General features: G+C 47.5%; 2 protein-coding genes across 2 annotated transcripts; one reads left to right on the top strand and one right to left on the bottom strand.

Annotated features, from left to right (window-relative positions):
* Positions 1-8,408: 8,408 nt before the first annotated feature.
* Positions 8,409-10,384, top strand: LOC108156812 (zinc finger protein 771). Its single transcript, XM_017288506.2, has 5 exons — positions 8,409-8,653; positions 8,713-9,683; positions 9,746-9,880; positions 9,933-10,043; positions 10,116-10,384. Exons 1-5 carry the CDS (start codon positions 8,498-8,500, stop codon positions 10,258-10,260), a joined length of 1,518 nt encoding a protein of 505 aa, XP_017143995.1. The 5' UTR covers positions 8,409-8,497; the 3' UTR covers positions 10,261-10,384.
* LOC108156811 (probable ribonuclease ZC3H12C) lies at positions 10,304-12,077 on the bottom strand. Its single transcript, XM_017288505.2, has one exon. It carries the CDS (start codon positions 11,949-11,951, stop codon positions 10,347-10,349), a length of 1,605 nt encoding a protein of 534 aa, XP_017143994.1. The 5' UTR covers positions 11,952-12,077; the 3' UTR covers positions 10,304-10,346.
* Between the last annotated feature and the right edge of the window lie 3 nt (positions 12,078-12,080).

Here is a 12,080-nt window from a genome sequence, read left to right as displayed (position 1 = left end):
ATGGACACTGCATTATCCCGGGCGAGGATAATGCACTGTCGCTTGCCTTGCCCGGGGTAATGCAGTGTCTAGCTAAGGCTATGGTCCATCGTCTTCCCGATCTAAAGTCGGGGGAACTGAACCAAGGCCATGGCTAGAGGTGGCATAGCGTCATATCTCCGACGACATATCTCCGCCCAGTACATTTTGCCGGCGGAATTATGTCGCTTTTTTTCTGGCGGACTTATGTCGCTTGAAAGCGTCATATCTCCGCTCGGAGATATGACGTTTTGAAACGACATATCTCCGCCGTGTCACAAATGACATATGTATCTCCGCCGTTCCACAAACGACATATCTCCGCGCGGAGCTATGACGCTTAGAAGCGACATATGTATATCCGCGCAGCGATTTTGAGCAAATTATGCCGATACACCATCAAAAAATACAAAAAAAAACAAAAAAACAAAACAAAAGGAACAAATAAATTTGCAGTGGCTACGCAGCGCCCGACGACATGTTCTGACTGATTTTCTGTCCCTCTCGCACATACTCTTTATCTTCAGCTGGTTACCTAACTGTAAATGCACCGTAAAAAATATTGTCTTAATTGAGCAAATATAGCTACTGCATAATTTATGAACAGCGTTTTAATTAGGAAGTTAATTTCATTAAACAAAAATTGTTAAAGAATGCCGTGTTGTATTTAATGTAATATAAACGTATTATTTAATATGTAATATGTAGATAATTTATTGTTTTTAAACATGTGCATAGAATAGAATGTTATAGAATATTTTTTTCTGTGCAATAGGCAAAGCGTGCGAGGCGCGCGCCAAAAATATGCCGCATTATTCTGCTGCATTCATTCCGATTCGGTTGCTCAGACAGTAAGAACATGGATTACGAAAATATTAAATTTGAATTCAGAGAAGGAAGCCGAGCGGGCTGCTCGTTACTGTTGTTTTCATTATGCGAGCAACAAATTTATGTAAAAAACAAACAATTAAAACTAGGCGAAACCACATACATATGCCGGGTTAAACTCTGTAAAGCTAGAGTTTATTTAAGTGCAGACAAATCTAGTGTTTACTCAAATCCTGAATATGTTGTGCATAGCCATGGCCCTCAGAGTGATGAAATGGAAAAAATCAGTGCTCTTAGTGAAATAAAACTGAAGTGCGAAAATAATAGCAATTTCGACACCAAAAAATTATTCAATGATGTTCTTGCTGAGTAAGTTAATATATTAATTAAAATTTTAATAATACATACTGCCTTGCTACATATGTATGTATGTTTGTACAGTGGCTCACAGCTTAAATGAACCAAAGCACGTTAAAAATTTAAAATTTTCATAACTTCTAAACCATCAAACTTACCAATGAAAATCAAATGACAAACAAAACGAACTTCTTATACTTTTTAACATTTTTCTAAGACGTTTTAAATATTGCGTTTGTGTGCGTTGACAGAAGTCAAACTAAAACAAAAAGTATTATTGTGTTGCTGCCGACCACTGTTACAAACGCGTTGTGCCGGGTCGCAGTTTGACATGATCGTTCATGTTCTATTACGTGATCCGGTGTTTCTTGCGAATCATGCCCCTTTAAGTCCGTTTGCGAGACTTTGGTCGTCGCTCGGTTTTTGACCGGTAAATGCTCGTTTCGAAGTCCGTCTGCGCGCATTAGCCGTGCCGTCCCCTGATGTACATACATACATATGTATGTACATAGGTGTACATGTATGTACATATGTATGTGCATGCGAGCAGACAAGAAATGCACACAGACTGATGTATTATTTTTCTATTCAATTAATTAGGAAAACAAAAGGTGAAGCGGAGATTGAAATAAATTATGACTCTGTCAAACGCACTTTGCAAAGAAAAAGACAGCCTTTCTTGCCAAAGCCTCCATCTTCTGCAGAGAATGTTCTGGAAGCTTTTCAAGACGAAAATATTATGAACCGTTTTGGAATAACCAAGGGAAATACTGCAAATCAGTTCTATAAAAAAGTGTACGCATCGAGCTCGTTTGCTTATTGCATATTTTCATCAGACAAGGTAATCACCTTGATGCAAGCCAACATTCCGGAGCATAATAGGCATTATTTAATTGATGCTACATTTAAAGTGTGCCCTTTTGGAGATTTTAAGCAACTTTTAATAATTTATATTAAATATTTGCAGAAGGTAAATTTCTTCTTATGCTACACTTTATTTACTAACTCTAATCAACAATTTTTTGTAATTAGATAACCCCTTTTGTTTTTGTTTTGATGACTCGCAAAACGGAGCTGTGTTATCAGCACTTATTCACATATATAGACTCGAACATTTGCTGCCTTAAAGGAGCATCCTTTATATCAGATTACGAAAAGGCAATGCGTAAAGCGTTAAAAGGTCTGCATCCCAACATGAATTTTTACGCCTGTTGGTTTCATTTTACTCAAGCATGCAAGAAAAATGCCAAGCAATCGAGTGGTTTTGAAAATACGCTGAAATGCAATAAGAAAGCTTACATGCTATTTATGAAATTTTTGCACTTGCCGCTTTTACCAGAAAGCAAAATTGTCGAAGCATTTAACCTTCTAAAAGGCGAAGCAATAAACTTAAATAAGAAGCTGTTTTCTCCATTTTTAAAATATTTTAATAGACAGTGGCTTAAAAAGGTATATTTTATTTATTGTTTAATAATTGAGTTGAAAATGAAAAAAGTCGCGAGTTTTCTTTACTCTTTCAAAATGGTGGTAATGGAAATCAGACACAGAAGAAGAAATTACGTGTAAGTTGAATAAATTTTAAGTTAATCGTTTAAAATAATATGTTAGCTTAATTATTTTTGTTCTCAGGATCGCTCAAAAAAAATAATGGACGCAATGGATCTTTTTGAAAGAGGTGAAATAGATATACAGGGATTTCTGACATGCACTGTTTCCTTAGCTGACCGCTTTTCAAAGCAGGACTTCTTTGAAGGGGTGGACAATGAAAGCAATTTAACTGGAATGTCTTCTGATATGAAATCTTCCACATCGTCACTTTCATCGAATGCTTCTCATTCAAGTCAGTCATCTGATAAATCATTGGTTCAAATGAATCCATGCAATGTGTGCCTATGTAACCCAAAGTCTGTGTTGTTGCGCCCGTGCAATCACGTAAACATTTGTGGTACATGTTGGGATTAAATTTTGGCCCACAACCAAGCAAAAAAAGAGTTGGAAGAAAATGAAAATATAAAGCCAAAATGTCCAAGTTGCAACCGAGAAGTCGAAGAGGCCATACGCAATGTTTTTATTTACAATTAACTTGTGTAAGTTAAGAACGACAAAATTTAAGAAAACTTCTATTATGATTTCTGTGTATTTGGACTATTGCACATTTTTTAATTTCAATAAAATCATGTTATAAAATGAAATGCTGTCAAAAAAATATAAGTGTATTTTACATGCGAAATTAGTTAATTATTTTCTGGCCAGGGTGAGCCGCGCGGGTGCCGTTGTCGATGCAGACTCGGACCTGGAGAGCGTGCTATCCCTTAGCAAGACCGAAGAGGAAAGCCTTCTCCGCTCGCCGGAACCAGGTACCAGCTCCCTGCGTAGGGAAGGGCCGAAGCGTTCCAGGGAGGGGATGAAGGCAAAAGCTCAGTATAAGGCAGCCCTCAAGTTACTGAGCCGGCTCCAGGGCAAGGCGGATATCTCCCAAGAGGAGAAGTCCAAGCTAGCCTGGGCTGAGCAACGGGTACAGGAGGGCCGCGAATACTACGCTCAGCTGCCGCAGATGAAGGCAACAAACGGTGGATTCGCCAACAAGGTGGAGGAGATGTTGGCCACCAAGAGGCAACGCTCGATCGAGAGTGCTGCCAAAGACACTCCGGCGAGCAAGCGGCAACGCGGGCCCAAGGTGGCCACCCCCCAGCCGAAGACGAGGAAGCCGAGGCAGAAGGCCATGAGCGAGGTGTCCAAGAGACATCTCATTGTGGCCTTGATCGATCGCAGCGATGAGAACGGGAAGATGACGGCGGCGCAGTGGAAGTTAGTCCACGCGCAGCTCGTCGAGGCACTGTTCTCGCGAATGGAGGAGTACCCTAGCGCTCCCATGCCCACGTTCGATGGAGCGGGATGGCTGAACGGGGTCAAAATCCTCAAGTGCAATGACGACCCAACGCGGCAGTGGCTGGTGCAGAAGGTGCCCCTACTGGAAGCTCTGTGGGAGGGGGCCAAGCTGGAGGTGGTAGACAGGGAGCTGATCCCGTCCATACCAAAGGCGAAGGTGCTCTTCCCCATTGCTGTCCAGGGGGAGCGAGCACTGAAGCTGCTGCAGAGGCAAAATCCGGACGTGCCAACGGCTGATTGGAAGGTTCTGCATGCCGGTAGCCCACTACCCAACGAGGGGGGCCAGCACGTGATCCTCCAGATCAGCAAGGTGGCGGAGGACATCCTGTATCCCAAGTTCGGGAAGATGGCGTGGGGCGTAGGTAGCGTATACCTACGGCTGAAAAAGCGCCACCCCGAGGATAAAGATGCGCACACCCTCCAGGCAGGCGAGGTCGAGAAGGACCTAGGTCTGGAGACCATAGTGGAGGCCGCCCAGGGTCTTGCGCTGGACGACTCGGAGGAGGAGGAAGACGGTGACGCTGACCTGACAATCATAGTCAACCCGCCGTGCGAGGTTGAGTTAGCCACCCATGACACTAAGGGTGCTGCAACTCAATCTCCATAAAAGCAAGGTAGCGTCGGCGGAGCTCTTCATTGCCATGGAGCAAGGGCCCGCCGACATAGCTTTAGTCCAGGAGCCGTGGATTGCGTCAGGCAACTCTGTGGCCGGACTAAAGTCCTCAAATTACAGCCTTCTCTACTCAACATCGGTAAGCAGGAACAGAACCGCCGTACTCGTACGGAAGGGAATCCATGCTCATCTTATGTCTCATTACAGCACGGATGACCTGACGGTGGTGATGCTGGAGAGCGAGGAAAAGCGCCTAATGGCAGCTTCCTGCTACATGGCACACGACAGGCCCGCCCCGCCGGAAGAACTTATGAGTCTGGTGACAGAAGCCGGCTCCAAAAATCTCCAACTCCTCATCGGTGCAGACGCCAACGCCCATCACAATGTGTGGGGAAGCCCTGACACCAACGATAGAGGTGAGTCACTCCTAGACTTTATCTTATCCACTAACTTAGATGTAGCAAACGTGGGGGAGGAACACACCTTCGTGGGTCCCACCTCGTCAAACGTGCTAGACCTAACTCTTGTCACGGGAAAGAGTACCTTGGTATCTGACTGGAGAGTCATCGAAAGACCATCCTTCTCAGACCATAAGTACATTCAGTTCAAGTGCGAATTCAAACACTCTTCGAAGATAACAGTCTATAGAAACCCCCGAAACACAAACTGGGTAAAGTTTAAAAAGACTGTTACTTCGAAGCTCGCGAATCCGGGCTCAGTGAAATCCGCGGAGGATATAGAGAAGTCCCTAAAGACCCTATCCAACGAGTTACTGAACGCCTACCATGCATCGTGCAAACCCTCGAGAACGAAGAGGAGGTCCAAGCCACTCTGGTGGAACCGAGATCTCTCTCTCCAAAGGAACAACCTCAAGGAATTCTTCAAGATCGCCAAACAAGCGAACGAAGAGATTGTCAATGAGGAATATAAAATCCTACTTAGGAGCTACAAGAAGGAAATACGTAAGGCACAAAGGAACTCGTGGAGAAACTTCTGCTCCAACATTGAGAAAGTGCCCGAAAACGCTAGGCTCCGGAAGCTGCTCTCAAAGCAGCCCACAGTACAGAGCCAACTAAAACTAGACAACGGACAGTGGACAGAGGGCAGTAAAGAAGCCCTAACAGCACTAATGGAGGCGCACTTCCCTGGATGCACCGAGGTCACTGACGCCAAGGAGCATCAGGACCTAGCAACTGAGGAACAGCACCCCCCAATAGGTCTGTTAACCACTAAGAGAATCCACTGGGCCATAGACTCCTTCGCGGCCATAAAAGCACCAGGACTGGACGGGATATTCCCAGCCATGATGCAGTTGACCAAAGAGGTTATTACCCCATGGCTCTTCGCAATATACTCAGCATGCCTAAGTACAGGCTATATCCCCATCCAATGGAGAACCTCGAGGGTTGTCTTCCTCCCTAAGGCAGGAAAGTGCAGCCACGTGAGTCCCAAGGATTACAGACCGATAAGCCTTACCTCCTTTCTACTAAAAACACTAGAAAAGCTGTTGGATTTACACATCAGGAATGAGGTAGGGGGACTGATGTCAATAAACCAACACGCCTACACCAAGGGGAAATCAGTGGAGACGGCACTACACTCGATAGTAGCCACCATCGAGAGCGCCCTTCACAACAAAAAGTATGCTTTGGGAGCATTTGTGGACATCTCAGGAGCATTCAACAACGTGGCAACAACCGCAATAACAAGTCGCCTAGAAGCGAATAACATACACCCTGCAATCAACGTCTGGATCAAAAACCTCCTAAGTTGGCACCGCTTCCATGGTAAAGGGGGCACACAGAGGCACACCTCAAGGTGGAGTCCTATCGCCACTACTGTGGAATTTGGTGGTCGACGACCTCATTAAGAGATTTAAAAGGAAGGCCCCAAAAATAACAGCCTATGCAGATGACATAAGCATACTTATTACGGGTGTATGTCCATCGACCCTCAGCTCCATAATGGAACGTACACTCAGGGAGATACGTGAGTGGGCGGAAGAGGTAGGACTCAGTATCAACGCGGACAAGACGGACCTCATCCTCTTTACCAAGAGGTACAAGGTACCGATATGGACCCCCCCGAAAATTGACCAAACTAGGCTGACTCCAAAATCACAGGTGAAATACCTAGGCACAGTACTGGACAGCAAGCTGGCATGGAGGCCCAATGTAGTGGAAAAGGTGAAGAAGGCTACTATTGCGCTTTATGCATCCAAGAAGATGCTCAGCAGCACATGGGGCCTGTCACCTGCTCTAATGCACTGGATCTACATCTCGGTGGTGCGACCAACTCTGCTGTATGGAGCCTTAGTGTGGTGGCAGGCTATTGAAAAGAAGACATACCATAAGCTTATGGAAAAGACTCAGCGACAGGCTCTGCTCTGTATTACAGGGGCGCTGAGGTCAACCCCAACAAAAGCACTCGAAACTATACTCGGAATCGACCCCCTGGACATTCACGCTCGCCTGATTGCGGGAAAGGCAGCACAACGCCTTATAGCATCAGGAAACCTATCCATACAAGGATACGGGCACAGTTCAATTGGCAGGGACATGACCAGATCAACTGATTACATGACCCCCCAAACTTGCCTTGACGTCAAAACAACCACATCTTTGGGACCTGAAGAATGGAAAATTGGAAGGGACCAAACTGAGCACCTCAATATATACACAGACGGCTCCAAGATGGAAGGAGGAGTAGGAGCGGGCCTATACTGTACAGACCCTGAGATAAGGCTGTCGTATAAGCTACCGGACCAATGCAGCATATTCCAGGCAGAAGTTTTTGCCATCGGGAAGGCAGTGGAGGTCGCTCTCCTAACAGAACGAGCACACGCATCGTGTGTTGACCGAATCGGTCAACCTATTCGTCGACAGCCAAGCGGCGATAAGATCCATGCAGTCGTCCGCGGTCAGTTCCAGAAGTGTCTTGGCGAGCAGGGAGGCATTAGACATCCTAAGCACGACAAAGACAGTGCGGATCTATTGGGTTCCCAGCCACCAGGTCATCGAAGGAAACGAAGCGGCGGACGTACTAGCTAAGGAAGGCGTCGGGCTGGAGAATAGGAGAACCGAGAACGTGCCTGTCTCCCTCAGAACGCTGCATGGCGATCTAGAGAAGCAGGCTAGAGCACAGACTGATAGCAGGTGGAGGAGTACCACCACCTGCAGAACCTCGAAGATAATGTGCAAGGAGCGCAACGAGAAACTTAGCCACTACCTACTGCACCTACCACGAAAGGACTGTAGATTGCTAGTGGGGATACTAACAGGTCACTGTCTGGCTGCTGCACATGCAGCAAAGCTAGGCATCACCAACAGAGACAGTTGTAGGAAATGTGAGGAACCTGGGGCTATCGAAACCCTGGAACATCTCATCTGCAACTGTCCGGCTCTCTCAAGGGCAAGGAGGAGATACCTGGGCGCCCCAGTGTTGGCATCACTGGATGATGCCTCCAAAAGGACGCCACAGGAACTGCTGGCCTATGCTAAAAACACCTCGATTCTCGGGGACTTTTAAAACCACATTAACACTCCCGCGACGGTTCATACACCCCCCCATCCGGATAACTAAGGGCCATATTGGCCTATGCGTGGCCCCGCTGAGGGCCGTCCGGGTTAACCTAACCTTACCTAAAATGGATTAAATGTTTTAATAGAGGGGGGTTTAGTGGGCTAAGTTCGATTTCTTATCGATATACGTCCGCGGTTACACTGGTTGCAATCTTTTCCTTGGCGTCGTATTCTTTTAACTGGTGTATTGATTTTGAAATAATTCGACAAAATGCGAGACTCAGAGCCAACAGATGTTGCACCGCGACAAAACTGGATAGTGTGCCGTTTGTGTCTGACGCAGCCCAAGGAGGCCATGTCCAGCATTTTCAGCGATGATGCGACGAAGGATGTGACAAACATGATCAAAACTTGTGGCGGTGTTCCAGTAAGTTTATATCAATTTCTTTCCATTCTAGCGATCAATAAACAGCATTCAATTTGCAGATCAAGAAGTTCGATCACTTCCCGGATAAAATATGCACCAGGTGCCTGAAGGTTCTGCACATTTCGTACAGGTTTCGTCAGACATGCCAGCAGGCGTACAAGCACCTCCAAAAGTTCGTAGGTCCCATCGAAGTGGAGCAGAAGGCTGACGACGATTTTCCAAATGCGGCGCAAGAAGCTCCAGTGGCCGAAGAGGAGGATGAGGAGCTGGTCGATGGCCACTATGAGCAAATCGATGAAAATATGCCAACCACTCATGAGCTCGCCGAGGCGCAGGCCTTTACCGACGACATGGAGGAGGGCATATTGGTGGAACTTGTAAAGGAGGAAGGTGTCCGTGTGAAGAGCGAGCAGGTGGAGGAAGATGGCATCATTGAGGAGCTATACGATGTCTACGATCCCTACGACGGGGAGGGTGAAATTGTAGCAGATGGTATCTACGAACAGGAACGGGAGCAAGAGATGGTCGAGCACTCGTTGTCTGGTCTCTCGGCGGAATTTGAGTATCTGGAGCATGTCGAACAGGAGCAGGAACAAGAGCCGGATCAGGATCAACTGACAGAGAGCGCCAACGAGGACGAGCTGGAAGGTACAAACTCAGCCGAAGAGGAATTTCTACCAGCCAAACCACTCCGTGGTCTAGCACCCAAGCGACGCATAAACACTCGCGCCAAGACAGCAACAGCAACAGTCACATCAGGAGCCGCCTCCAGGGGTGGCGTTCGAAGCAGTCCGTTGAAGATAAAACGTGGCAACAACGACACAACCACCGATGCTGATGTGACCCTCACAATTTGCGATGACCTGGTGCGAAAACACGGCATCAAAACAAAGGGTGGCCACAAAATCCTTGTCGCCGGCAAGAAGGAGTTCAAGTACATCTGCGACATGTGCGGAAATATGTATCCATCCCAGAGCCGCCTCACCGAGCACATTAAAATCCATTCGGGTGTAAAGCCGCACGAGTGCGAGTAAGTATCTTATATGGACATTTTTGTACTCAAATTGTGTTTTGTTTTATTTTTTTTCGCAGAATTTGCGGGCATTGCTTTGCCCAGGCCCAGCAGCTGGCGCGTCACATGAATACGCATACGGGGAATCGGCCGTACAAGTGCAGCTATTGTCCGGCCGCCTTTGCAGATCTCTCCACGCGCAACAAGCATCACAGGTAAGTGATGTCCAAGACGCAATCTTACAATTCATGCTATGATCTACCATAGAATCCACACAAATGAGCGTCCGTACGAGTGCGATGTGTGCCACAAGACCTTCACTTATACCAATACACTCAAGTTCCACAAGATGATCCATACTGGAGAGAAGCCCCACGTGTAAGTGGCAGCAGCTGACGTCTCCCTACATTCCTTGGATAATATCTCTCCCTCTTTTCTGTCCCTCCGTAGTTGCGAGATTTGCGGCAAGGGCTTCCCGCAGGCATATAAGCTGCGTAACCACCGGGTGGTGCATCAAAAACGGGGCAACACCAGGGACCCTGACGCTGCCCTGATGCCCTATGATACGGCCAACATTGTTGGCATTGAGATGTAGATATCGGCATCTAATCAAAACTTTCAAGATTAAACATATAAAATTGTAATTACAAATCTAATTATATTAAGAATCTTAAGTTTAGCCTAATTATGCGGAAATAAATTAATTATAGCTGCACAGATGGTCTTGGCATCGGTCTCATCGGGATAGAGCTGCAGCACGGCGTGCACCTGATGCGGCGGAAAGAGGCTGCTCAGGTGATAGCGCAACAGACGACGCTGCTCTTCGCGCGGCATTTGCGTGGCGTGCAGCTCCTCGTTGATGCGCGAATCGGAGGCGGACAGGTGCGAGAAATTGTGTGCGGGCAGTGGAAGGGCTAGTCCTTGGTCCGTCACTGGAGCGGACGGAGTGCGCGTCAGATACTGATGATGATGGAAGTTGGAGCTCTGCTGTTGCTGTAGCGAATGCTGCTGCTGCAGTGGAGCACTGTAGGTGGGCACTAGGAGGCGATAGGCGGGCGGCGGTTGTTGGCGTTGCAGCTTCTTGTGGCGATTCGGTTGATTGTCTGTGGCCGTCTCGGAGACCTCCAGTTGGCTGGTAAAGGCCTGGCACAGCTGCTGCTGTGACACTTTCTCAATTGTGTTTGACTTGGTCCGGCCCAGGGGCTCTCGGTTGACCAGGGAATTGATTTTGATATTGTTCCCGATATGGCCACTTGTCAGGGGCTGGCCTCCGTTGGTGTGCAGCGGCGCACTGTGCGAGGCCTGGAGTGGCAGTCGCTGCAGCAATGGACACGGTTGCTGATGTCGGAACTTGCATTTCTGGCCGTAGGTGCATTTCTTGCCGTAGGGACACAGCTGCTGGGCATCGGCCATTTTCTGCTGCGTCTGCGAGTACAGAAACTGATCCAGGGTGGGACCAGAACGCCCTAGGGGGTCGTCGGGCGGCATGAATATGTCATTCACAAACGAGTACATGAGTAAACGTTCCTGTACCACTTTTCTGTACTCATTGCTCTCCAAAATTAAGTCTCTATAGTTATCGTTGGACACCACAATGCCGTCCGTCTCCACCGCCAGCTTGAGTATGAACCGATCGTCGTAGCAGGAGACTCGCTTCCCATCCAGATGCCTGGATGGTGTGAACACCAATACCCGCTCATGCTCCAGTTCATAGAGCAGCTCCTGATCGCTGATATTGTTGTTGGCCATCTCCTTGCGCCAATTGGGCACAAAGGCGGTGATGTCGCGATGGCCCCGCTGCCGGAACCAGTCCACACAGATGCGTATGCCGCGGCAGGAGAAGATTAGGTTGTTGCCATGCGATAGGGCCACATTGCTGCCATCGATCACAATGTGTCGCAGTGATCCCACGCCGCCAGAGGATAGGGCAGTTGAACTGGTTATGTGGTGGTTGCTGTTCGTTAGACTATTGCTGTTTGTGGCAGGTCGGGGGGCGTCCGCCGTTAGTTTGATAAGCTCAGCTAGCAACTCATTCTGTTTAGCCTCTGATCCCAGGCGAGTTAGAGCCGAGTGTATCGACTGATCACTGTACCCCAACTTCTTGGCAAACTCCAAGTTCTGTCGCTCTGTGGTACTCAAGTCGTCATCGTCGCTACTTTCTTGTTGCTGCTGTTGTGGCTGCGGTGGAGACAGGGGCTGAGGCTGAAGCTGCGACGATTGTTGTTGCTGCTGCTGTGGCTCAGGTTTTTGCTGTTCCTGCACTTCACAATTCATTTTGATGCGCATTTAGTTGATCAGCTAATGGATCCCCTGTAACTCCTTCCCTCACAAGTCTTTAAACCCCAATTTAACGTGTTTTTAGCTATTTTTGCAACAAGTTCCGTCTATTTACATTTATTTACAGCAGTGTGACCG

Source organism: Drosophila miranda, chromosome 2 (assembly GCF_003369915.1).
Source record: "Drosophila miranda strain MSH22 chromosome 2, D.miranda_PacBio2.1, whole genome shotgun sequence".
NCBI classification, from domain to species: Eukaryota; Metazoa; Arthropoda; class Insecta; order Diptera; family Drosophilidae; genus Drosophila; species Drosophila miranda.
Note: the sequence above shows the minus strand (reverse complement) of the source record. Positions and strands in the feature narration are given on the sequence as shown.

What these genes read in the sequence shown, in the direction of transcription:
- LOC108156812 (XM_017288506.2), top strand. Translation starts at nt 8,498, where the DNA reads ATGCGAGACTCAGAGCCAACAGATGTTGCACCGCGACAAAACTGGATA. An exon ending in AAACTTGTGGCGGTGTTCCA is followed by an intron (nt 8,654 to 8,712) that starts GTAAGTTTATAT and finishes TTCAATTTGCAG; the next exon opens with ATCAAGAAGTTCGATCACTT. An exon ending in GTAAAGCCGCACGAGTGCGA is followed by an intron (nt 9,684 to 9,745) that starts GTAAGTATCTTA and finishes TTTTTTTCGCAG; the next exon opens with AATTTGCGGGCATTGCTTTG.
- LOC108156811 (XM_017288505.2), bottom strand. Translation starts at nt 11,951, where the DNA reads ATGCGCATCAAAATGAATTGTGAAGTGCAGGAACAGCAAAAACCTGAG.